Source organism: Heterocephalus glaber, unplaced genomic scaffold, assembly GCF_053883595.1.
Source record: "Heterocephalus glaber isolate CG9 unplaced genomic scaffold, H.glaber_assembly_v1.0 deba00000281, whole genome shotgun sequence".
NCBI lineage: Eukaryota > Metazoa > Chordata > Mammalia > Rodentia > Bathyergidae > Heterocephalus > Heterocephalus glaber.
The window spans coordinates 3,237,791-3,265,466 of record NW_028258139.1 but is presented as its reverse complement, the minus strand read 5'-3'; the positions used below and the strand labels follow the sequence as shown (position 1 = coordinate 3,265,466).

Sequence of the window (27,676 nt, the reverse complement as noted above, 5' to 3'; positions counted from 1 at the left end):
TAAGTTACCTGCGGTGAGACGCATAGTTTCCAGTGACGTGGCCACTTCCATCACATCCTGGTGTTGGACAGCTGATGGACAGAAAAGTACATTATTAGAGTCAAGTGCATTTCACAGATTCATAGATTAGGAAGTAGATCCTCTTTTTAAGATAAGTTGATACTGCACAGAAGATGTAGAAGCTAGTGCATTAAGGATTTACGTTGGTTTTATATATGAACCAGTAGATTAACTAAACAAAACTAAGAATCATAGCATGTAGAGTTGCTTCCTTAGCTATCTGTTTCCAACATCTTATCCAGTTCTCTGCTTCAAATGATTTAAGTGATACTACTAAAATACATGTCCTAGTGATTTTGTGAGTCAATAATTGACAGTGTTCTATTTCTTTGAAAATACAAATGTTATAAAAATAAATATTAGAAATCCATACTTAAAAGCAGATCTGAGGGGTATTGGCACCAATTATATGATAGATTCAAGAAAAGAATTTTTCTAGCAACCTAGTAATTTAATGAACATTTAAAAGAATTTTTTGATCAACCTAGTAATTTAATGAACATTTTAAAAATTTTATTAATACATGTTGGCAGTATACAGTGATTACATTCATTGTGGGGAATTAGCATATTTACACAACACATCTTAATTTCATAAAAATTTTAAATACCACTCGTAGAAAAAGAAGAAAAATCTTTGACTAAAATGAAAACTGATGTTTTAGGTGGGAAAGTTGCTGACAGTACAGAAATAGGCAAGAAGCTTAAAACTCAAGTAATTTCACCCAAAGCTGTTGTGGTGATTAAGCTTCATCACATCAGCTTGATGGGCTGAGGCGTCACACGGGGGTTAGTAAAGCACTCTTCTGGCTGTGTGTTGGGGGTCATGGAGGTGTGGATTTGGGTCTATTCGGTCCTCGGCCTTCCTCCCTGTCATTGCTTCCACGCCCTCGTGAAATGCACATCTCTGCTCTGCTATGCTCTTCTACCATGATGTTCCGGGCTTGGAGCCAGATGATCATGGACTGAATCCCCTGAAACAGTAAGTTAAATTATACATGTCTTCTTTAAGATGTGGATATTTGGTATTGTGTACCAGTGACAGGACATCTGACTAATACATCTGTAACCCAAGAAAGACAATACCCTATTCACAATTAGTCTGAGAATAGACTCTTGGGCCATCTGTCAAAGATGTTTCACCACAATTTGAGCCCCCTATGCTTCATTTTATCTTAAAAATTGATCATGACCTGGGCTTCTTTCATGTTTTAAAAAGCAGCGCAAGATTATAGTTATCCTTAGAAGTTTTAGTAGATTCTTTGGTTTTTCAGTCATTTAATTTCCTATGAGGCTGTTGGAAAGTCACTCATTTGGGGTGAGCAGATTGACCCCAGCCTACTCAGCGCTATTTGTGGCAGTGTTAGAAATCAGAGAGAAAATAAGTTACGTCATTCCTGCATCTGATTTTCTCTGACAACCTTCCCAGAGTGAGGGCGTATCTATACATGTAGAACACAGAATTTAACCTTTCAAAGAAAGAGATATTTGGGATCGATGAACAACATTCCAGTATTTTCTGAATTTTCACGTTTTAAGTAGTTTTTTTTTCCCTGTGAGCTATTTTCCAATCATTTTCAGGTAACCTAAAAATAACTATACACAGGAAAAACATAAAGGGATGTCTGATTTCCAAGGCTTGATCTAAATTGAGTCATCTAATTCTTTTGTCCCTTGCCTGGATAGGATGTCAGAAAGGAAAGTATAGAAGCTAAGATATATGTAAAACAGTAAAGAAAAAATTAATAGTGATTACACTTGAGCTGAGTTAACTTGCTAGTGCTAGATTAAATATAGGAAAATCTTTCTTGAACATCATACAACTGGAATATTTAGGGAGGGAGGTGAGAGATTTGTTTCAATTGCTTGGCAGTTCCCACTTTGGGACTACTACTTCGCCACCTAGTGTTCTTTAATAGCACTTATTTTATATTTTATTCTATTTTTAATTATTCCTAATAACATTGTCAAAAGAGGCAAAAAGATACAATAATTTAAAAATGAATTATATAAAATTTCCTATGAAATATCATAAAAACATACATTTGATTAGCTGAAAATTAATTTGAAAAATTTTTAAATTTTATTTATAGAAAAAGGTCAAACAACAAAGAATTGGTAACATAATATTAGGAAAAATTTCTGTTTAGGATTCTGATAGCTAGATTTAATTCCAAATCTACAGTGAAAAATGTTTTATGTGCCAATACAGTTGGGCAATATATTATGGTAAGGTTTGCAGGTGAAAATATGAAAACTAAAGGAAGGAAACTATCTAATTTCCTAAGTGGTACTCAAACTCTACAAATTGTAGGATGCCTTAGAAAAAAAATTTTAGGATGCCTGACAAAATAAAATGCTGTTCTTACCAGTTTCTGGTAAGCAAAGTATAATTATCTATTTAAAACATAAAGCAAATCATAAGAACTGAGTAACACTATAAAGTAGTATGACTTTCACAAAACAAATATACTAACATAGATACACATAATAAGTGATATCCATCAAGATACCCATCCTGTCTGTAATGTGTGTGATCTGTGAAGTCTTTGCTTGATAATTCACAATTATCAATTATACAAATTGTTCAAATTCTTTGAAACTTTTTTTTGGATTACCTTAATACCCACAAGCAGTACCCATTACAAGTTACATTCCTTTTTCTCACTCAAAATGGTATTGCATATTAATCATTAATCTTTTACATGACATTTAGTTTGCAATCACTTTTGGCAATTCCCAACAATCCATTTTCAAAAATAAAAATTTTCCATTTTTGAAGATATTAAAAAATATCATGTGGAAAGAGAAGCTATACAAAGATGTGCAAGCTTGAATAGCAGGTCCTTATGGGAATAAGCGCATGACTCACTTAAGAGACCTCTTGGAAAGAAACAATGTTTGGGGAAATTTAAGTTGAAGTGTGTTTGGCAGGTCATGTGGCCACCATCCAGCCCCAGGTGAATACTGACTTATATGGGCGCATGATGTTTTAGCCAGGAACGCTTGCCTATGAAATTCTTAAGGAATGCGAAGTTTAAGCTTTCAAAAGCCACTCACATGCTGGACTAGGAATAATTCTACTGAATGCTTGCCATTTTTGAGGCCATACTTGGCACTGGCATTTGAGATGTGTTCTCTATCCCAGGCACTGTGCGTGTAGATGGGGAAATAAGATGGTACATGACAAGCACCAGTGGTGTGGATGAGGCGAAGAGAATGTGATGGCGGAAGAGCATCTGGGGCCTCCTTGTGAGTGAGGGAGACAGACAACAGCCAGAAGAGGTTAAGGCAACTGGGTATTGTCCATGTGTCAGATGGTGCTACATGCGATGAGGAAAGGATCTGGAAAGAAGACAGAGTGTCAGAGCTGGGGTGAGGAACTGCAGCGGCCAGAAGGTCTCACAGGTAAGGGACAATAATTGCAAGAAGAGCTGAGGGAGCGGAGGTGGGCTCAGGTGAGAACTTCTGGCAGGGAGGCTCTAGGGAAGGTGTGTTTTTGGTGAGCTTAGGGTGTGTCAAGGGGCAGAGGAGGATGGGAGGAAGGAAAGGGCAGCGCCTGAGGGAAGGGGAGAGCTCACTGCCCCTGTGGACCGGTGTGCATGCATCTGAAGGTCACCGTGAAGATGTAGACCAAAGAGAGTGTAGATGGAAGACAGAAGAGGTCCTAAGACTGAAGTCTGAGACATCCCAAACTTGAGAGGGCTGTGCCTGAGCCCAGGAAGGTACTGCAGTGAGTGAAAGTCCCCAGGTGAGCTGGCTTAGAAGTCAGAGGTGGATGGCAGATTACAGACCATAGGGGAAGGTGAGGTGAGCTTGGTGGAATCCCACTGTCCCATCAACAGGGAACAGGAGAATCAAGGACCCACAGCCAGGACAGGGGAGGGGTCTCAGATGAACTTAACTAGAATGGTGGTTTGGGTGGAGTGATGACAGTGAAAGTCTACTTGGCAAACATTCAGGAGGGAAACTGAGTCACCCACTATCGATAACTTTCTTAGGAGTTTAGCTATAAATGAAAGCAGAAACGGAGTTAGGTGGAGAGTCTCCCAGGGCATGAGAGGTTTTAAAATCTATATTTAGTGGAAAATTTTAAATGTATTTTACACAGAGGGATACAGAGCGGAGGGTATAAGCACTAGTGACTAATGGAAAAGATATTGTTGGTTGAAAACTATCATTAATTAGCAGCTATAAATTTATCTGTTTTAGTATACTTGATTAATATTTAAACATTCACATATAGAAAATAGTTCCCTGCATTTCATTCATTCACTCACTCACTGGTACACAACTGGTATTTACTGTGTTCAGGTGCCCTGGTCTGTTTATTTTATTTTTAGTTTTAATTAAAACATAATAATTGTATATACTGTAGGGGATATAATGTGATGCTTTGATGTATGCATTGTGCAATGATCAAATCAGAGTAATGGATTTTAAACTCTTCTGGATCAAAATACCCCTCTGAAGATGTAATGAAAACCATTCAGTCTCTAACCCAAGTAGCAAGTTTCATAGAGTGTTAGTTACAACTTCCTAACTCCCTGAAGTGTTAAATCCTTAACATGAATGGATCTCAAGTTGAGAACTTTCACCAAAACATCCACTTTTCTAATTGTTCCATCTTATTTTACTTTTTGATCAACAGATTGTTTCAGTTCTCTTAGCATAGGACCATAGTCTCTACACTTTTTTCTTTTACAGCCTGCTCAGTTCAATGCATAAGTTTAGGTACATGTTGGACATTTAGCTGCTGGCTAATTGAAATTCTCCTAAAACTATCCTAAAGTCAACTGTATAAGCCAAAATATTGTTATCCAAAATTATAAACTTCAGTCTCTTAATTTCAGAATCTTACAAGACACAGCAGTGGGTACCACTTACGTGATTAGCTCTTTTTTGAGATCTCTTGCATGGAGCTTGAGTTTAGGGCTTGGTATAGAGGCTTCTCCAGGAAACTTTTTTTCTTCTAAATTTTCTAAAGAGTTTACTGTGTCTTTCTGGAAAAAAAAATGAGAGTGTGTGTGTGGGAGAGAGAGAGAGAGAGAGAGAGTCATTAGGGAATCCTGAAAAGACAACTGGATCTGAAATACACAAATCAGATCTGAGTTTACCTGAAGATTTAGCTGAAATATTGCAAAAGACTTGTACAAGAAATAAACAAGATCAAGAGTAAAAGAATGTGTTCCTAACTGCTTTGGATCTTTATCCTCAGTGAAAAATGAGAAATTACAATTGCTGGAAACACCTTTAGAAAGTTCACATCTTATCAAATGTAATTATAGAGGCATTCCTTGAACTACGTAATTAAGTTAACATATTAAATTCAATTGAGCTTAAATTGTATTGTACCATGAACACTCCCCAGAGAATACAGGAATAGTTCTTTACATAGCCAGCAGTCAAGAGCACTAAAATTTAAAAATAAGAAAAAATGAACCATACAGATTTTAAAATAAAAGAACTTTAGCTTAACAAAATGCTCATTTCAACAAACAAGAGATCTTGATTTACATTCTTTATTTAGATATGTAATAGCTTGAGGCCACAGTATTTAGGTGTTTAACTTCATTTTTCTGGATAATTGTTTATTTTCACATCGCTTCCTGCTTTTCTTTTTTGCTAAGTTGGTATCTTATAATGTTTGCATTCACTGGGTGGAATTTCTTGTTGGACAGCACTCATTTTCATGGCCTTTTAAGTTTAATGCTGATTTTGACCCCATAGTGAAGACCCACTAATCTTTCCAAATCTTTCTTTACCAAGTGTTATCCCACATAAAACTCATGATGACTTTCCTGAATTGGATAATTAGCTTGCTTTCATTATTAAGGCTATATCCAGTAGATATAATACTTTGTAGATTTAATGTTAAAATCAGATTAACTCACATAGAAAAGTATATTCTAAACCTTGAAAGTACTGATCTGCTTAAGGTGAGTTCATGATTTTGAATTGTCCAAAGTAAATTTTCTTTAAATTACATGGATGTAAAATGCTACAGCATAATTTCAATAATTCTGAGTTTATATTTAAAGGTAACTGAAAAAAACTCTGGATTTTAGAAATAAAAATTCTAAACATTGATCTTGTCAAGGCAAGTATAGTTTCTTTCAGTGAGACTATTTTCAGATCAAAATAATAGAACCTGGTTTGGTACTGTTTCTTTCTTCACATTGTTTATAGTGTTGCACGTTCCATTTAAAAGCAAAAAGACACTTTCAGAAGCTGAGGCAAGGCGATTGCAAGTTTAAGCCTTGCCTGAGCGATTCAGTTACTTAGTGACTCTGTCTCAGAAAAAAAAAAAAGAAAGTAAAAAGTGCTGCAGATGTAGCTCATTTAGAAAGCCCTGAGTTCAATCCCCACTGAAAACAAGTCAAGAGAAAAGTGTACTTCACACTAATTACATACCAAGATGCAAAAGGAAGTGTTATTTTAATGCCACCTCCTCAGAATCTACAGCAAGATAGATGATTGAAGCTTATCTTTTTAAAGTTTTACAATGTGAAAGGCTAAAGTAAAATATTTCCTCATTTTTAAGCCTTTAAGCCTGATTGTTCCACTATCCACTCCATTTGGGGCAATCTGGATTTGGCATGGGTAGTAATTTCTGTTCTAATTCAGAAATGTCTTGGCTTTTTCAAAGTAGATGCAAAAGCTAAATCCACTATTGCTTCAGTATCAAACAGCCTTTGTTTTTCTCTTTAGATGCTGAATTTTTCACAAAATGGTATGAAGTAAAGAGAATAATTTCATTATTTTCTTTATTATAATGGACATAGTCTCTAAGAAGGCATGCATATTCATAGAGGAAGACATAAAGTTTGGAGCTATTGTCTAGGGGTTGATTCTGTACATAATGGAAGGCAAGAGAATGGGGGAACTTCAAAACAAATGATCAATTATGAAAGTTCAAATTTTTATTGGGCTAAACATATAAAATTATGCTAGCATGATGTTATTTAATTTGGTATAATAATATGCGGCAATATTTCAATAGGATAATTTTGTTGCCAATGACCTTTTAAATATTTCATAACTTTAAAACCTATAAACTCTTATGTGTGAAATTGCTTTTAAAATAACTGCCTTTTCCCTGTTTCTTTGCTTAACATTCTACTCCTGGAAGCTTGCAGAGTATGTGTATTAAAACAGGGGTGGCTATTGTTGAGAGTTCTTAGATTAGTTCTGTACAGAAGCATTTGATATTGGATGAATTCCTAAATAGCACCCAGTGTAGAATAAATCAATTGCATTTGTAAGAAACCTTTTTCCAATATTTAAAGTTTCATTTTGAAAATAATAATTTTATCCTGTGCACGATAGGTAAAAGAGAACACAGCATACATGTGTGCTTAGAGAGTGTACACATTCCATGAAATTCTTTAATGTACAGATGGAAGTTTATATTGATTTCAGTAAAGACAGAACATGATGGTAACATGAATAACAGATAATAGCATCTGGCACTTTTAACATTTTAAGCCCTGAAATCTTTGGAGAACTGACAGTTGAATGAAACTGACAGCCCTAGTTATTTCTCAGTACTTTCCTTTCAAGTTATTTTGAGTTTTTTCCAGATTCATGATTTTTTTTTAGGGGGCATCTGGACAGGCTATTTCACTGAGAGAGACAGACAATATTTTCTGAAAATTACCACCAAAATTAAGCAACTGTTGTGCATATGAACTAGATAACAATGAATTAGAAATAATCATCCAGTTTCTAGTTGTGTGGGTGTCATCTGTGGTGTGGCTCGGGGGAGGAGGGAGAAGCGGGCATGGGGAAGGACAGGGTGAGAGCAGGAGCGCAGTCCTCCGGTCCTCAGATGGTTGTGATGCCTTGCTGGGGTCACACAACTGCCTGGAAAACTAAAAGAGTGACCCAGTCCTGTGCCTGATTTCCGTGGTCACTTCATGGAGAGCTGCCTGAGTCTGAGGGCTGCCATCCTGTATCCTTGAAGCATCTGAGACGAAGGTGGCCACACACCATCTCTCCATCCTGCTTCATCTTTCACTTTTTTCTTAATATTTCCTCAACTAGCTCCACCTCATGGTGATCTTTTTCTTTTTCTTCTCCATGTTCCTCCATTTCCTTTTTTCATTTTCAGGATTTGCTGGCCCATTAAGTTCTGTATGGTTAAGAACCGACAATGGTACCTCCCTCAGTGCCAATTTCCTTCTCTGAAAAGTGCGATAGTATCCCTGCTTTGCAGCATTGTCGGGATCATGAGACACCGCCTATAAGATCCCTCGTCTTTGTTCTCATTGCACATGGTATCCCTCGTATCTTCTCAATGACAACACCAAATGCAATCTCCCTTTTCAAAATAACATCTTACAGGCCCCACATTTGTCATTGTCAGGACTTAGAGCAGTATGTGGAAAATATTCTCATAAAAAATACTGTTAGTCAATTACCTAGGCACAGGGGGTAGTGAGGGAACAAAGAACAGGGTGGGAAACTGAACAAAAGAGGTACAATGATTCAGAAGCACTTTCATACCTATCCCCATCCACTACAGCTTCCATGAGCAATGAATCAGCCCATGCACATATCTGTGACAATAAGCATCTAGCTTGGAACAATATTGCCAACTCAAACCTAGGACACACACTTTGAGTCCAAGAACAGATTTAGCATCCCCAGTTCTTCCTTGTCACTGTCAGTACCATGAGATTCCAACATAGCTTCTAAATTCCCGACGTCAGAATACTCAGAACAGAAATTGCAGCCATAAAGAAACTATCCTATCAGAGCTGATGTAATATAAGCCATTTAAAAAAAAAATCTAGTCTAAAGAAACCTTCTCATTTTTTGTGAATTTGCAAGAAAACAAAACACTGTCACAAATCTATATGCATTAGATAAAAACATATTCAAGTTGAAATTATAAAGCTGCCAAGATGAATCCAGATGCAAAAAAATGAGATTGGAAAGCAAAGATAAAGTAGTTGTTATGAAACTCATTTTCTGACTCCTGGGGTAGTAAGGATAGTCAAGGAAGGGCTCTTAGAATATCAAGGGGCAATGTTGGCTTTGCAGCTGAGGACACAGAAGTAAAGTGAATGTCAAACAATATAAGATACCCTACACGAAGTAGAAAACCCATCTGATGCAAATTTGCTTTATTATTATTCAAGATTGGGTCTGTCTGTCTGTCTGACATTGAGTACAAATACAGTAGGAAGGTCTCTGGAGAATGGGCTGATGAAAGTCCATTTCCAACACTGTCACATGGATAAAGATAGAAAGCCCAATGCCACTCTGCACATGACACTGGGATGCCCTCAGGAGCCAGTATATGTTAGGATTTTGACTCTGTGTGACTCGGGCAAGGACAGGAATGCAGTTACAGCTACTCTGTAAAGCACTATCCTCTGTGGAATACACTGACGTTTCAACCCATGCCCACAGATCTCACACCCAGGGATAGGTTTCCCTTACAGGAATGGGTATCCTATGCTGGGAGCCAACTGGCAGTTTGCTGGGAGCACTACGCTGTAGATCTCTATGGCTGGGTCTAACTCGCCTCTTCCCGCGGATGAGGCAGGGCCCCACATAAAACTGGGAACTCGCATCTTGTTTGCTTCCTCCCACAGATGAGGCAGGGCCCTGTGGGAGGAGAATAGGCGAAAACATGGCATGGTGGAGAGAGGCCCGGCCAAGAAGAAGACATGCCTTCCTCCCTGTCCACTCCCCATAAAATTCTCAAGTGTGAAGCCCTGCAGAGATAAGCTGCTCTCCTATTCCTGTTACAGACCAGCCCCTTCACCTCCCCCTGCACTTCCCTTATTTCTACTACTATAAATAAACATGCTGCTGTTGCCAGCCAGTCCTTTTCTCCCATTAGGAGGAAGGCTTCACCTGGCCTCAGCTTTTTGTATCTCTTTGTTTTTTCTTCATCCCCCACTATTGTCCCTTTGTGGACCCTCCAGGCTGCAGCAATAGTCAACTGGCTGGAGATTCAACACTCTTGTAAATTAGAGGGCCACTCCCTTTGCTAAAGCCAACTTGTGGGCAGTGGTATCAACCATCTTGATCTACTTCTGTCTTGCTCCTTCCTTTCATTTCAAAGTTGTGCTGAATGCCCAAGTAAGGTGATGACTGAAAATGACAAATCTTGAGATAGGAGAAGTTAGGTGTGCCTTCTGTTCTTTCCCACAAGCTTGAGATGGCAGTGGGTCACTGTGATTGAGACAAGAGATGTACCGTGCAAGCACATGATCACCACTTATGGTAAACGAGACCCTTTTACTTTGCTCATGCCAGTGTCACGTTTAACATCATCAAATATGTACTGTATTATTTTGACAGGAGTTTATTCTAAAACACAGTTGGAGCACGCTTAATCTGAAAATCTAAAATCCAAAGTACCACCACAAAACTCAAAAATTTTTGGATTCTGGATCTCAGATTTTTGGGTTAGAGATGCTTCTCTAGTAGAGTTCATGTAATTCTTCCAAAATCTGAAAAACTCTCAAGTCCCAAGCATTTCAGAAAAGGGAATATTATACCTATAGGATGTATTATGATGAATTAACTAAAACCACTTCAAGATACTTTAGGTGTATTTTTAAAAAACAAAAAAGACTAAAGCCAGTAGTAGGACAGAGCCTAATCAAACACTGCTGTTTGTGATTCCTTTCATCTTTTCACATGATGGCATGGATGGGGGGACACAAGAGGTGCCTCAAATCCTAGAAGTGCTGGTTTGTTTGGGCACACATCTCTGACACCCCCATCCAGACTCAGACACCCCCTCTTTTCCAGGTGCCTGTGTGTGCCACTCAGGTTTATCACTGTATTGGGCACACATGTGGCCGAGGTGCATGTACATGGCAAAGCATGTCCTATTTGTTTCTTAATCTTCAGGACTTATTTCACTGCTTAGACTTAGAGATGCCAATGAGTGTGTGTGGGAGGAAGGAAGAAAGGGAGGAAGGATGTGAAAACAGCCCAATCCTGTGATCATGACTGTGTATGTCAACTCACATGCTGAGTTGTAAAAGCAAAAATCAAATTAGACCCCCCCGCCGCAAGTCTCTGAAATTTAAAAAGCTGGAAAAGCTTAGCCGCTCGGGTGCCTGCAATAACAGCACCCCCCCCTCCCTGGGCTCTTGGCTGTACAGCTACTTGGATCCGTACTACAGAGGCACAGGGGGGCATAAAGGCCATTGTCCTGAGTTGCAGAAGTGAACAACAGAGTGAGGGCCGCTCTCAGGCTCCCTGATGAAAACTGAAGCCCATTGGAAAAGTGAAGAGAATCTCTGCAATAAAGGCACACCAGACCACCATACTTGGTAAGTTGGAGGGATCATCACCTCCCATCAGAACCTAGACTATCTTCAGGGGAAGGGCAGCTGGAACCCGCAGTAGAACTGGGCGGAGTTCAACCCTGCAGGTGGTCAGGGAGCTCAACTTGGGAGTTGCAGCCAGAACTCTGCCTGAATTTCACAAGTCTGTGACTGGCTTACTGAGACTCATTGACTTATAACTGCACACTGCTGCCCACATTGTCTATTGTGAGAGCAGATACATACCCTGAAGGAGGCCCTTCATTTCTATCTTTTGTTATTTTCAAAATTACCACTATTTTTTGCTCTTATTTCAATTATTTTTCTTATTTGCTACTCTTTTAAAATTTTATTTTTCTCTTTTTTCTTTCTTTTCTCTTCTTTCTCTCTCTGCATGCTCCCTTGCTGTCACACATTGTTCTTCATCTCCCTTTGTGTTCCTGTTTGGCCCCTAATTTGTATTTCTTCTTTATCTTTCTTTTCCTCTCTTTCCTTCTCTTGCCTGTGCCCTCTGGTCTCACTGATAACCTTCCCCTATCCTTCTACTTACCTATTCCTCCCTCCCCAATGCCTTCTAATTCCCCATCCCAAAGGGTAAAGTTGCTATATTGAAGAGTTTATTCACTATAAACAAATGTTGGGTTGGTCCTTGATTTTGATCTAATTCACACAGTTAAAGGTGATAGATTAATAACTACCACGAATTGTCATTTTCTAAGAGGTACTTGATGCTGTTGTGTTGCTGATTGTATCACTTGGGCTAAGGTCTTGTGATTGATCTAATCAGTTGTCCTTCCTGGTATGATAAAAATGAGACAGCCTCAGAGCCATTAGAGACTCAAAACCTAGAGACCAGTTATATCTGGAAGACACCTCTGAGAAGGAACCATTCCATAAGTGTTCTAAATACATCAACAAAGATACAATAAACAACTTCAAAGTATCAACCCAGGAACTAAACCAAGGACAGTAGCAAAAACAAAAATGAGAAGACATTTAAGTAAGGCACAAACTCAGACTTCCACCCCACAAAAGGCCAATGCTGGGGGAAACAAGGTGGAAACGACAGATAATCAACCACCTAGACACCCCGAACTGATAGCACAGGAAGTAACAAAAGAGATGGATGAGGCTCTAGAAAAATTCAAAGCAGAAATAATCTCCCAGATAACTACAGAGATAGTGAGCAGAATGAAAGACGTGATTGGAGGCTCTGGAACAGAAACTGATAAAACAAAACAGATGAGCTCAGAAACAAGCTGGAAGCCATGAATGCCCAGCATAAGAAAGAAATGGAATCCATGAAACAGATTCAAACAGATATTCAGCAGATTAAAAACTCCATTGAAAGCATGCAGAGCAGATTAAGGGAATCTGAAGACAGAATATCAAATATAGAAGACAGGATTGCAGTTAAGAGCCATGAAAACAGAGATCTATTCAAAATAGTAAGGGACCATGAGAAATCAATCCAACTACTGCTAGACAACGCAAAGAAGAATAACATAAAACTGAGAGGAGATCACGAAAAAACAGGAGAAAGTGCAACTGACATAAAAAACTGTTCACAGAAGTAATAGTAGAAAACTTCCCAGACAGAGGTGGAGAATTGGACATACAGATAAGTGAGGCATATAGAACTCCAACTAGCCCTGATAAAAAAAAATCTACACATAAACATATAATAATGAAGATCCCAGAAACCCAACAGAAGAACAAAATTCTACAGGCAGTTAGAGAAAAGAAACAAATCACCTACAAAAGAAAGCTCATCAGAATCACAGCAGACTTCGCAACACAAACCTTCAAATCAAGAAGGGCCTGGAGTGAAGAATTTCAGGCTCTAAAAGAAAATAACTTCCAACTTAGAGTGTTGTATCCGGCAAAATTATCTTTCAAAATCAATGGGGAAATTAGATACTTCCATGACAAAGAACACCTGAGAAATTTCATGAACACCAAACCAGCACTCCAAACAATTCTAAACAATATCCTAGAAAAAGACAATGAAGGTCACAACTCCATGAGGCCCAACAGAGGGAAGCCACCAGGCAAGGTAAGGAACTGAGGGAAAGGGGGGAAAAATAAGAAATAAAAGAGCCAACAACAGCAAAACATCAGAACAAGGATGAGTCAATATCTCTCAATTATAACTCTCAATGTTAATGGCCTCAATTCACCAATCAAAGGAAATAGACTGATAGAATGGATTAAGAAGCAAAATCCAGCAATATGCTGTATACAAGAAACATGCCTAACTCAAAAAGAAATTCATAGACGGAAAGTAAAAGGATGGAAAACAGTTCTCCATGCAATAAGAACCCAGAAAAAAGCAGGGATAGCAATCTTATGTGGAGACAAAGTAGATTTCAAACCAAAACTAATTGAGAGGCAAAGAGGGTCACTATATCCTTGTGAAGGGAACAATCCAAGAGGTAGAGATGACAATCCTAAATATGTATGCAACAAATACGAATGTCCCCAACTATACAAAACAAATATTAATGGATGTGAAAAACCAAATAAGCACTAACACAATTGTAGTGGGGGACTTTAATACCCCACTACAACAAATGGACAGATCATCTAGACAAAAAATTAACAACCAAATTCTAGAACTGAACCAAGCTGTTGAACAAATGGACTTAATAGATTTTTACAGAGTGTTCTACCCCACAAAATCAGAATACACATACTTTTCAGCTGCACACAGGTCATTCTCCAAAATAGACCACATGCTAGCTCATAGGACATGTCTAAGTAAATGTAAAAGAATTGAAATTACCCCCTGTATATTATCAGACCATAGTGCAATAAAATTGGAGATCAATAACATAAGAAACTGCAAAACTCCCACAAACACATGGAAATTGAATAACAACCAATGGGCCACAGAGGAAATTAAAGAAGAAATTAGACAGTTTCTACAAGTAAATACAATGCCAGTACAACATACAGGAATCTATGGGACACAATGAAAGCAGTTCTACGTGGGAAATTCATAGCAGTGAATGCCCATATTAGAAAAACAGAGAGAACTCAGATAAATAACCTAATGCAGAACCTCAAGCTCCCAGAAAAAGAAGACCATAACAAACCCAAAGGTCATATAAGAGAAGAAATTATAAAGATCAGAGCAGAAATCAATGCAATGGAGATTCAGAGAACAATACAAAAAATTAATGAATCAAAGAGTTGGTTTTTCAAAGGAATAAATAAAATCGATAAACCTTTAGCCAACCTTATCAAAAAAAGGAAAGAAAAGGCTCAAATCCATCCAATTAAGAATGAAAAAGGCGAAGTCACAACAGACCCAGCAGAAATCCAGAGGATCATCAGTACCTACTTTGAGAATCTGTACTCTAATAAAATGGAAAACACAGAAGAAATGGAAAGATTCCTAGATACATATGAATTGCCAAAGTTAAATGAAGAAGATATAGAAATTCTAAACACCCCAATAACAATGAGTGAAATTGAAAATGTAATGAAAAATTTACCAACAAAGAAAAGTCCAGGTCCTAATGACTTCATGCTGAATTCTAAAAAAACATTTAAAGAAGAACTATTGGCATTACTCTTTAAATTCATTAAGGAAATTGAAAGGGAAGCAAGGCTTCTAAATTCATTCCTGGAAACAAGTGTTACTTTGATTCCAAAACCAGGGAAAGTTCTAACCCAAAAAGAGAACTACAGACCAATCTCCCTAATGAACATAGATGCAAAAAATCCTCAAAAAGATATTGGCAAACAGAATACAGAGTGTCATCAAGAAGATCATACACCCTGACCAAGTCAGACTTATCCAGGGATGCAAGGATGGTTCAACATTTGTAAATCAATAAATGTAATACACTATATTAACAGAGTCAAGGACAAAAACCATATGATCATCTCAATAGATGCAGAAAAGACATTTGACAAAATACAACATCCATTCATGATAAAACTGCTATAGAAAATTGGAATAGAAGGTCTTTATCTCAACCTGATTAAGGCTATCTATGAAAAACCAACAGCCAACATCATACTAAATGGTCAAAATTTGAAAACTTTCATGCTAAAATCAGGAACAAGACAAGGATGCCCACTATCACCACTTCTGTTCAATATAGTTCTGGAAACATTAGCCATAGCAATTAGAAAAGAGAAAGAAATAAAAGGAATACAGATAGGAAAGGAAGAAGTGAAACTGTCATTATTTGCTGATGATATAGTACTTTACATAGAAGACCCAAAAAACTCAGCCAAAAGACTTCTAGACCTAATTGACAGATTCAGTAAAATAGCTGGATATAAGGTCTACACTCAAAAAACAATAGCCTTCTTATACACAAATAGCAGACTCACTGACAGAGAAATTTGGGAAACAATTTCTTTTACAATAGCATCCCAAAAAATGAAATATCTAGGAATCAACCTCACAAAGAAAGCAAAGGACCTCTACACTGGAAACTACAGCACTCTGAAAAAGGAGATCGAGGAGGATATAAGAAAATGGAAAGACATTCCTTGTTCCTGGATAGGAAGGGCCAATATAGTGAAAATGACCATACTTCCAAAACTACTATATAGATTTAATGCAATGCCAATTGAAATTCCAACAGTATACTTCACAGAACTAGAGAAAACAATCCAAAAATTCATTTGGAAGCAGAAGAGACCTAGAATAGCAAAAGCAATTCTAGCCAACAGAGACATGGCTGGGGGTATCAATCCCCAACTTGAAACTATACTACAAAGCTACTGTGATAAAAACAGCATGGCACTGGCAAAGAAACAGACTGAAGGATCAGTGGAATAGATTAGAAGATGCAGAAACAATCTCAGACATACTCAGCCACTTCATCTTTGACAAAGGAGCCAACCACCCTCATTGGAAGAAATATAGCCTATTTAATAAATGGTGTTGGAAAAACTGGATTTCAACCTGACAAAGATTTAAACTAGACCCTTATCTATTGCCATGCACTAAACTATGATCAAAATGGATTAAAGATCTAAATATTAAGACAGAAACACTAAACTTGCTGGAAAATAAGTTAGGTGGAACTCTTGAAGACATTGGCATAGGAAAAGACTATGAACAAAACCTCAGTAGCACAGGAACTAGCACAAAGAATCAACAAGAGGGATATCGTCTTATTCAAAAGCTTCTGAACTGCAAGAGAAGCCATCAACAGAGCCAAGAGACAACCTACAATGTGGGAAAATATTTTTAGCAGCTGTACCCCAGACAAAGGTCTACTATCTTGAATATATAAAGAATTGCAAAAAAATCAGAACCCCCCAATTCAAAGACCCAATTCAAAAATGAGCATCTGAAATGAACAGACATTTATCAGACAAAGAAGTAAAAGCAGCAAATAAATATGTGAAAAAATGTTCAACATCATCAGTCATTTGAGAGATGCAGATGAAAACAACAGTGAGATTCCACCTCAACCCAGAAAGAATGGGTGTTATAAAGAAATCATCTAATAACAAATGCTGGAGGGGTGTGGGGAGAAAGGAACTTTTCTCTGTTGTTGGTGGTTGGGCAGAATGGTGCAACCACTGTGGAAATCAGTATGGAGATACCTCAGAGAACTAAGGCTAGAGGTCCCATTTGACCCAGCTATTCTCCTACTGTTTATCTTCCCCAAAGAATTAAAAGAATAATACCAAGCAATATGTGTGCACCTATGTTTATAGCAGGGCAGTTTGTAATAGCTAAAGCTTGGAAACAGCCAAAGTGCCCATCAACTGGAAACTGGATAAAGAAGATGTGGGGTTTTTGTTTTTTTTTTTATAAAATGGAGTACTACTCAGCCATAAAGAATGAGAAACTAGAGACATTTATAGCTAAATGGATGCATATTGAGGCCATACTCTTAAGTGAAATAAATAGGACACATATGTTTAAATATCAAATAGTTTCTCTAGTGTGAGAAACTGAAAGTGTAAATAAGGATTAAAATGATTAAAATGAATAATTGATAATTTGAAATATTAAAAGGTCCAAAGGTGTAGGGGTGATGGAAGGGGAAGGGGAAAGGAAAGAAGGGAAAGGAAAAATTATGAGAAAAGAAAAAATATGGAAATGAAATTTATGTAAATAGGGAAAGGTGGAGGAGGTGAAGGGTGCACAGGTAATAGGGAAAAAAATAAGAACCAAGATACATCATGTTCAGGTACAAGCACCCAATTTTAAATGTAAACGTATTATATACTAAAATGTACCAATAAAAGAATTTAAAGAAAAAGGCTGGAAAAGATGGTGTACACCTCTACAAAGAATGGGTATTTTGGTTCTTTAAGCAGATCGACTAGTGAGTCCATCAACTACTTTTCTGACAGACAGCAAAATAAGATCATTCACTCTAATCCTTAGGGTCACCTCCAGTCATGTAAAGCCTAACAATGGGGGCACTGGCTGCCAAGTCTTTTAAGTAACACTGAGTAGACCATGACCAATCAGACTACAGAGAGAAAGGCTGTATGGGCTCCTGTGCTATCACAAGTTCTGGTTTTTGGAGTGAAGCCGCCTCTGAGATGACCAAGTGCACAAGTGTGTTTCCTGACTTCAGGGTTAATACAACTAAGACATCTAACACTTACAATGTGATATCTCAAAAAATGACCCTTTCCATAGCTGTGCCAATGCAGCCCCTTTATAGCATAAAATAGATTTGACAGAATTTCAAGATTCTGACTAGTCCACGACTAGAGTTCATCTTTGACCCTTTCGTTCAGAAAGGACTAGTGAGCTGGCATTTCCATGTTGAGCAATGCATTGCTCCCTGCAAATTGCTGAATAAGAGACAAAGATTCTTTCTTGTAGTGCAGACAACTGATACCACCGTGGGAATAAAATTTACTAGAATCATATATTATTTTAGGCAAGTGACAGGAAAAGTTGGGTTCATTTGTAAATCTCTCCTGAAAGCTAAAACCATCATTTTATCAAAATCTAAACCGAGGAAAGGATTGTGTATTACGAAAACAGGACTGTAAAATATGATTGAGGAAGAAAAAGCTAGTACTACTCTGCAGTCATACTCATCTTCAGCTTATTGATTGACATTGAAACAATACCTCTTTCTCCTCCTCTGGCTTCCCATGAGTTTTGCTATAGTTGATAGGAGTCTCCCAGCCCTCTTGGTCACAGAGAGCCTGATAGAATGCCGCATTGACCAGAATGCTGCTCGTTTTGAAGGGGGAAGAGGAAGGTGTTGGAATGGTAGTGTTAGAGGAAGTTAGAGGTGCAGCCTTGTCCAGGATTCGATTTTTTTTCATGCTTAAGTCCAATGTGCCATTTTCATCCACTTCTATCTCGGCTCCCTGGTATACAACAGGAAACAGAAAAACATTTAAGCAGTTTGCAGTTACAGCCTAGCCATGTGGGGCTTTCAAAGGATGATTTTAAATGTAAGCTTTTACAGAGTATATCTGCTTTTAAATCTAGCTTTCTGATTTACTTTGTGTAATGTCCAATTCTTAGGCAGACTTTTAAGAACAGCTCCATTAGTGAGCTTCATGTTTCTGGGTTTAAACAAAGTAAGCTTAATACAAATAAGGTGTTCAAAATACTAAATGTATTGGCTAAAATTGTTTTATATTTGTATATGTTTTAAAAGTTCAGCTTTAAATCTTCTTTTCTACTTTACAGAATTATCACTCCAAATTCATCATTTAAAGCATTAACATTTGTGATTATCAAAAGGCACATATAACTCCCCCCTACCCTGAATCAGAAAATTAATCTAACATGAGAAATATGCAAACATAACCAGCTGGAAGAGAATTTTTATTGGAATATTAGATTAATACAAAAGCAACATTTCACTCTAGGTTATTGGAACTGGAAAAGCTTTGTTAGACTGCGGAGGGCGAAGAGGGAGAGTTCACTGACAGCATAAGCGTTTGGGGCTTAAGTTCTATAGTGAGACTTCAGAATCAAGGTGTTTATTTTCCAAATACTTAATATGGGACTTAAAATTAATGCTGTCTCACAACATTCCCCCTTGTGATTGCTTTTGCTAAGCGTTGGTTTTTTTTTAAGGAACAGTAGTCATTTTATATTTGGTTCCGGTCCCAATAAGCTGCTCACATGCTCTGGATCTTCTTCAACATCCGCACTGTGGGACGGCTGCTATAGAGTCATGAATTGTGATCATTACCACGCATTAAGTTCCAAATGTTGGAAGAACAAGCCTGCCATTGCTCCAAGTGGGTCAAATAACACCTTTCTGGTATTCTCACCACCATCCATCAAGTCACGATTAACTTCTTGACAATTTCTTTATTCTTTTGGTTGGCAAAGCCGATGTCTTCTTTGAATATATTAGCAAGATCTCTAACTACTGTGGCCACCAGTTACTTCCTAGAGGACATGCTTCAACTTCCCACCCCCACAGTGGTCATGGCTGAGCCCTGGGCTGCACGAGTCCCACTTGCTGCCTGTGCCTGACTGAAAGAATAAAGCACCCCTTCTCTCTGCTTGTTTTACCTGCAAAGCTCATATTTTCCAGGTCCCAGTCTGCCACCCAGATACACTGCGTTATATTCATTGGGAAGTAAATACACTTCTAATATGTTGTACTAAGATGCTTTGCTTATATCTTTCTGCCCCTTTTAGTAAATAGTTTTAATCTCCTGTGATAGTTTTAAGCCCTGAATTTGACAGTACAGCTTATCCAGGATAATAACATAGTAACCACAGCATCTTATGCCATCTGTATAATATCAAATACATTTTTATACCAGTATTAATAAACCTTAGTTACAAAAATCCAAGATATTAACCATATCAGTGCCACATGCTCTCTCCCTCCATGATCTCACAATGTATTCTGCCAGAAGTGCATCAAAACAATTTTTGGCTTTATAGCTGATATGTAACTATGGCAATGAAACAGAGCTATAGTAATCAAGTTTAATGGCCAACGTAAAGTAAAATGCTAAATATTGTAGTTGCTGACACTTTTCATAAAAAAATTTTTTAAAAACTTGGGTTAAGACTGCACAACCAACATTCACATAAAATTCCAGACCTCTGTGACAGATGGCTTAGGAAAAAGAAGCCATGTGACTGGGCTGCAGAGTTTTATAGTGCAAAACCCATAAATAGTGCAGATTCGATCTCTGAAAAATATCAACTATTCCAAGACAACACTCACATATATTTTAGTTTTTACAGGAAAAGACATTTAAATAGTAAATTTTAAAAATGAGACTCTGAGAGTTGTTATGATTATACATCTTGAGTAATCAGAGGTTGATTGAAAAAAAATCACTCCTAATGTTTAAAAGAGGTGCTTTTCTACACCCTGTGGCCAGCCAGTTGCTCTGAGCACCTGACTTCATTGGGAGGAAGCGGGCTGCACTGGGGAATGGGGTACAGATGGGCTTTAAGTAAGCCACAGATGCATTCAGCAATTATACACAGTAACCGAGGAGGGTCTCTTTCTGCCCATAGATGGGGATCACACATTTACAGCATGGGTCTTTATTCAGAGCTATATCAATAGGCATCACTTCTCTGTGCTTGAAGCTCCAAAAGGCAACACAAAAAAGCAGGGAGGTGGGAGGGATGGGTGGCAGGGAGGGTCAGAGCTGCAGCTGACATGGCCTAGACCCTCCCGCCCTCTCCGTATTCTGATTTCCCAAAGTGTTGTTTGGGATCCTTACTTTCAATAATTACATTTAAATTTTAAGGGTTTTTGAAACTAGGTATAAATCTAATACTATTTGTGTTCTTCTCAACTTAGGAGGGACATCAAATGCCATCTATTTTAGCCACTTTTGAGTTATAGATGTTATTTTCCACTTATATATTCATCAAATTATTAAGAAAGCACTTAATATGTCCATGATACCATGTTTTGGAGAAAAGAGAAATTGAAAAGTAGTTTGTTCTTGCCATTAAGGAGCTTATTTTATGCAGACTTTTAGTGAAAAGTAGTTTAATTAATGTATTATAAATTATTAAATTCAAAGTTGAAAGAGTTCTTGTTTATGATTTTATCTGTATTATAAAATAAGCAGTTACCTAAATGTCCAACAATGGAGAAATGAAATTATGAATTAATGAAATTATGGAACATTATTAAATGGCACATTATGTGGACAGTAAAATGATAATTATGAGTACTGCCTATGAAGCAATATGGAAAAATCCTTATATGACTAAAAATAGGAAATAATAGCATGGCATTTCTACTATGCTTACAATGAAAGAAAAGAGATAGCACATAAATTATTGTGTCTAGAGAATAAACTTATAGCTGCTTTCCTCCATTATTTTCCAGAAAAATGATTATATCATCTTGTTTAACAATTAGAAATTATATATTCAAAGTTGATGATGGCATAAAAACAAGATTATTTTCCCTTAAGTGATCTGATTATGAAAATTACTAATTTTCACAACATTGATAAAATAAGACAGCATAGTATTCCTTCCTTGGCAAGCTTTCTCTTAGCCAGGGCACCTGAAATCTCCTTCTGAGTTGGCTAAGACACATACAAGCCCTGTTCCTTCTACCTGGGTTTCCGCAAGGTGTCCAGCCTTTCCTCTGGCAGCTCCCTTCCCAGCTTTGTTTGGGAGGGGGAGTCTTTCCTGTACTGAACACTATCCTAAATATGTTTTCAAAGTAGCCAAGATAATAATAAGTAAATGAAATGAAAATATCTCACTCTCAATGATAATTGAGCAATAAGGCTATTAAGATAATGAAACTGAAAAAAATTATTCAATAAAATAGAATGATGGAATGCAGAGAGTTGACTAACATAAGATGCCAAATTTGAATGAAATTTATAAACACTTCCCCCAGTCTTTGGGATTTGAGGTCATAGTGTGGGCTGACGGTCTGCATACTGTAAGGCCTTAAGAAAAGGAGTCAGACTGGTATGAATTCAGATTTCAATGATAACAGCACCACTCAGAGAAAATCACTCATTATCTCTCTACTACCATTTCTTCCTCTGCAAAACGGGAGAATATTATGTACTTTACAAAGTTTCTAGAAGGATTAAAAATGATTCACATGGAGAAAGTGCTTATGCATAGTACTTGGCACATAGTAGGTGTTCATCAAATGATAGGTAACTATAATAATAATTTGATGATTTTTGAATACCAAAAGAGACCTGAGCCACTGCATACAAGGTTAAAGAGCCAGTTATTAAGCATGTAGTTCGCCCATGCTATGCAATCAATAACTCGTGACTCAACACCATTATCGCATCAAACTAAAAATATGGTACAATCTGTCCTGATGTTAAAGTTACAGAAAAAACTGCTTTGGGGTTCTAACCATCCCGAGGGCTACCAGGCTATTCCTGATAAGAGGCAGCAAGAATGGTGCTGTGACATCATGTTGTTTCCAGGCCTTGTTCAAGCACAAAACAGACTTTGAACTTTAAACATTTCAAGCAAGTGTCAATTTTTTGTTTTCTTTTAAGGCACACTGTGCATATGTCATTTTGTCTAAACAGGTGGGGAAAACACCAAAACAAACAACAGAATGCTTGGCAAGCAGCAGCGATGAGGATAAAGACAGACTGGGAAGTGTGTTCCTACCTCTGCTGATCGGGGTGGGAGGGAGGAAGAAAAATGGGGAGCATGTATGACTTCGGCGGGCCCAGGCTCCTGGGGGCCCTGGAGGAAGCCCCTGAATAACCTAGGAGGTCGCTCTGCTCATTTATACCACGGGCCACGCTCCTGTCCCGAGTCATAGGAGCCTGATGAAAAGGGAGGCGTTTGGATCTGTGGCACATTTATGTTTCACAACTCATATTAATTCAAATTTAAAATGGCGAACATTATGTACATCTTAGAACCAGCGAAAGTACTGGAATCAAAAGAGAGCTGATACTGCAGATGATATTACCTTTAATCTTTATGATACCCATTAATTATTTTTTCCTGACTTGATTCTTTAAAGAGATACTTAAAACCATGCAAGCCAATGTGTTATGCACAGGCCAGGTGGTATTTAATAAGTACATAATTTGCTTTCAAGTCTTTCACTTTTAGGATGTGAAGGGCTCTGGTCTGGGGACCGACTAGCAAAGTCAGACAAACACTGATATACTGCACACAGAGCACAACTGGGCACCCGTGCTTGGTGGGTGCCAGACGCATGAACGGGTGACAATGTGCACTACCCTGAGAGCCTTCAGTGCTAGGGAGGGCCCGGGGGGCAAAGAGTCTTGGTGCAGAGGGCTAAGAAAAGGAAAGAAAAATACAGGCTACCCATGTTGCCCTTCATTAATTTTAGGTTGTGTAGGATCTCAAAAGTTTTCTTGTCCCTCTAAAACCAACCTCTGCTCCCATGATCTTCATTAGAGTAGTGCTCTTGGAAACGACTAATTTAAATCTCCCATTAAACTTGGAGTCAGTTGTGTGCTTGAAGACAGCATGAAAAAAAGTCTGTTTTTATCCCAACAGGTACCCATGAAGTCAGTTTTGAGGGTAGTGGGCTTTGACTTGATTTTACAAAGGATGTGACAGTGTAATTATTATTATTATTTTATTCTGAGATGGTCTTGCTAAGTTGCCCAGGCTGGCCTCCATTTCACAAGCCTTCCGTCTCACTCTCGGAGTAGGTAAGATTACAGGCATGTGCCACCACACGTGGCTCAGGATGATCTTTAATTCATTTTTCTCTTGGGTGCTCTGAGCAACTGAAGACATGATTGTCGTATAAAAGACTAGATGAGACCAAAGGATAAGTGAGAAATCTGCCATCATCCAAGTTCTGACATAAGTCACCCTAAAGCTATCTGTCCTGCCCTGGGAGTAACCTGCCTCACTTCTAACCCAGCCCTCCACCTGAAATAAGGCAGGCACAGTTCCCAGAGGATCACTGCCTTCATCCTGACTGTCCTTAAACTCCTTGAAAGCACAGTCTGAGAGTGAATCTACCCTGTGGCTGCACCAGTCCAGCACTTACAGAGCTTTTAGTTGGTACCTACTGTGAGTCCGTTTACCAGGATGTCTCTCTAACACATCAAAAATCCTCTGCATGAGTGTGTGCTTGTGAACCCAGCTACCAGCGAGGGAGACAGAAGGATCACAAATTTGAGGCCTGGGCAGTTTAGAGAGACCCTGTCTCAAAAAGGACTGGAGCTGTAGCTCAGTGCTTTCTAGGTGCCAAATTAAAGAGAGAGGAAGGAGGGGAAGGGAGGGAGTGAGGGAGAGTGCTTAGCCACAGAACTATAGTGTAACGTAAAAAGTATATATTCCTACACTCTTATTCTGAATAAGAAACTCAAGATGTGTATGGATCTGGGCTATCAGAAATAAACACACCAACAATCTGCCACAGGGACAATCTCTACTCTAGTGGAAAGAGACTCAGGCCAGGGTTCAACGTGGAGGAAAAGGCGGTTTACTCTCGAGCCTACATCAAGGAAAAGGTGCAGAGGGCAACATGGACAACCCAAAAGGCCCACAAAGGGCTCTGTTTGCTCAGAGGCTGACTTTCAGGGTGAGTTACCTTGGCTTTTCTCACTTTTGACAAAACAAACATTTTTTGTTCGTTTATTTCAGAGATTTGGGAGATTCTCCTATATTTAGAAAATAAGATTCAATCAGGACAGAATCCTACAAACTGTTACAGCTGTGTGGGGTTGTGTTCGTGTCTGAGAGCACCGGGAAGGATTCCAAAGCGACAGTACAGTGCCATACTTATTCTAACAATCGCTATGTCATAGGAGATAATTTTCATAGGAAAGTGGCTTTTTAAACTCCTGGCATAAGCAGCTCCTTTGAAAAGTCTGCCTGTGGACTCTCTGTCTTTTCCATGCTCATCACTCCCGGGTGGTCTGGCTTCTGCAGGAGGCTGCCTCCTGCGTGGGGGTCCCTTACCCTAGGCAAGCACGCTCCCTGCACAGCCACCTCAGTACCAGGAGTGGGGCATATACACTAGAAATACACGGTTTGAATTTCTGAAATGTGCTAATTAAACAAATCAAAACATGTTTATAATCAAAAACATGTTTTAAAAAATACTGATAAGGAGAAAATTTCTTCAAATTTTAGTCATCTTTGTTACATTGTTTGACATCCACAATTTTAATGGGATATGGACCATGTTAAGGTGAGCAAAAGAACCTGAAGAGCAGAAAGACATCTACATGAGATGGAAAGCATTTATCTTAGCAGCATTACTTGAGAGCTTTAATTTTAATAATTACAATATTGGTATTCTTATTCTCATATGACAGCCTAAACCATGAAGTAATAAAGACCTACCCTGGAAGATATTTTAATATTTCTACATCTAGATGCCTAGTAGACTACTTCTTTATAAAAGGAAAAATTCACTCAGATTTAAAACAGGAATTTAAGAATAAAGTTACATTTTTTTTGGTACCGGGGATCTAACTCGGGTCCTTGCGTTTGCGAGGCAGGTGGCGAAACCACTGAGCTAAATCCCCGGCCCTAGAATAAAGTTACATTTTAAAATTCTCCAACAATTTGTAACTAGGATTCCCTTGAATTCAGATAGTGTGGTATTTTCTTTATATTTTCAAGGATATGTGTTTCTTTGTTTAAGACTCTTACTTGTTTAAAAATCGTTTTTGAGTGGTTTTTGGCCACCAACTCTTCCTGGGGTTTATTTGGCTCAGCTTTGTCCAGAAGCTAATTCTGATTCTTCTGTCAAATGCTCAGTGGCACTGTGTACCTGCTCTCCTGAAGGCCTGGCAAGGTACAGGCCGGCAGCTGACCACACAGGGGACAGGCTTTGCTTAAAGGGGAAAAAGAGCAGGGTTTTAATTGCCTGGGTTTCAGGGTTCATGTTTAGCTCAGGGAATCTCCCACTTAATGCAAAGGTAAAATCTTTTATCAAATAAGTCTGGGCACTTTATTTCAGCTGGCTTTAGCCATATAAGTAGGGAAATAATTTCTTTTAAGTAAAGCCCTTTGAGTAAATAGGAGTCATTGGCTCCTGCCTGAGGAAATGGTCAAGCTCTATCACCTTCTCTGGGGTCAATGGGCTCTAGCACGACAAGTCCCTCACTGTCGAAAGCAAGATATGGAGGGTCTTTGTGTGTGTTCATCAGGTCACCATGAACACAGATATGGATTTCTCACAGTTGGAAAGGAGAGGCTATTGGGAAAACGTGATTAATTTTATGCAGTTCAGAAATGTAGTGTTGTTGTAATGAGCACAGAATTTGATTTTGGATTTGAAGCTCTAAGTCCTCAAACTTTCCTGAATCATCGGTTGATTTAATGTGCCTGGGTTTTACAACACGTCTTCTAAGAATACTCTGCAACCTAGACCATCTTATGTTAAATAACAGTCACGTGTACAATACTAAAATTTCATGCGTCAATTTTGCAAACGTTTTAGCAGTCCTGTTTAATCAAATACTGCTTATCATCTTTGGTTTGCAGATAGAAAAAAGCATCCATTCACGATTGAGATTTATTTTAACAGAAATTTTCTTTTCTTGTTTATCAAACTCCCCATAACAAAAAATAGCTTGGAAATCTGTAAATTCTCCCAACTAGTCTCCATAGCTCCCTTTTCCTCAAACTTCGGGATACTTATTTCCAGTGGAGGGACTGACCAAGAAATGCATGCTTTCTCCTTTGAACCCACTGAGTGCATCCCTGCCAACCCTCCTCTTCCTAAGAAGGGCGGGGACAGCTCTGGGTGCGGGCGCCGAGGCCTGGTGAATGTGGGTAGGAACATGAAAGGCAGTTTATTCTCACGGTTCAGTCGCTGGCCCACCCTCCGGCTTCTTGGACTGGCCTACCTTGGCATGCAGACTCTGTGGTTTGTTGGAGAGGGTGTCTGCGGCTTCCCTGCAGCGGGTGGAAAGGTTCAGGATGGCAGCAGCTGCTGCTATGTGGGTGTCTTCACTACATTGACCGTAGCTATAAGAGCTGGCACTGCTCGGGCTCTGTGTGTGGGCGCCTGCACTAGGCAGTCGATTAGGAAATTTCACTGGATTTGAAAAAGGCTTTGCTGTTGAAGAGAGATTTGATTAGCAATTGCACATACGTGCTTTTAGTCATTAGATAGATTTGTTTTTTTAAGGATATAACTTCTTGCACCAAATATGGGAAGAGTAAATTAAAGCAGGAGCCATTAACCATTGGTATATTAAATGAAGGTTATTCAGACGGGTTTTAACCAAGGTTCACAGATCTAAAGATATGATTGCTAGGACAGAATGCCTATTCTCTTATTTTTTTTGTATTTACACTTCTTAGGACAAAAACTCCATAACTAATGTTATGGCACAGGTGCACTGGCAACATTTGTGGCAAAAAATTGCAGATAAAAACACATGAGTAAAACCTATCAG

At 38.4% G+C, this 27,676-nt stretch overlaps 1 protein-coding gene across 6 annotated transcripts in view; it reads right to left on the bottom strand.

Annotated features, from left to right (window-relative positions):
* Positions 1–27,676, bottom strand: part of St18 (ST18 C2H2C-type zinc finger transcription factor) — a 311,874-nt gene that overhangs the window by 22,169 nt on the left and 262,029 nt on the right. For all 6 annotated transcript variants that reach the window (XM_087185715.1, XM_004837518.4, XM_087185713.1 and 3 more), the window contains 4 exons: positions 27,122–27,333; positions 18,437–18,682; positions 4,947–5,062; positions 9–71 (listed from right to left, as the gene is read on the bottom strand). In XM_087185715.1, coding sequence (XP_087041841.1) covers positions 9–71; positions 4,947–5,062; positions 18,437–18,682; positions 27,122–27,333 — 637 coding nt within the window. The remainder of the gene's footprint in view (positions 1–8; positions 72–4,946; positions 5,063–18,436; positions 18,683–27,121; positions 27,334–27,676) is intronic.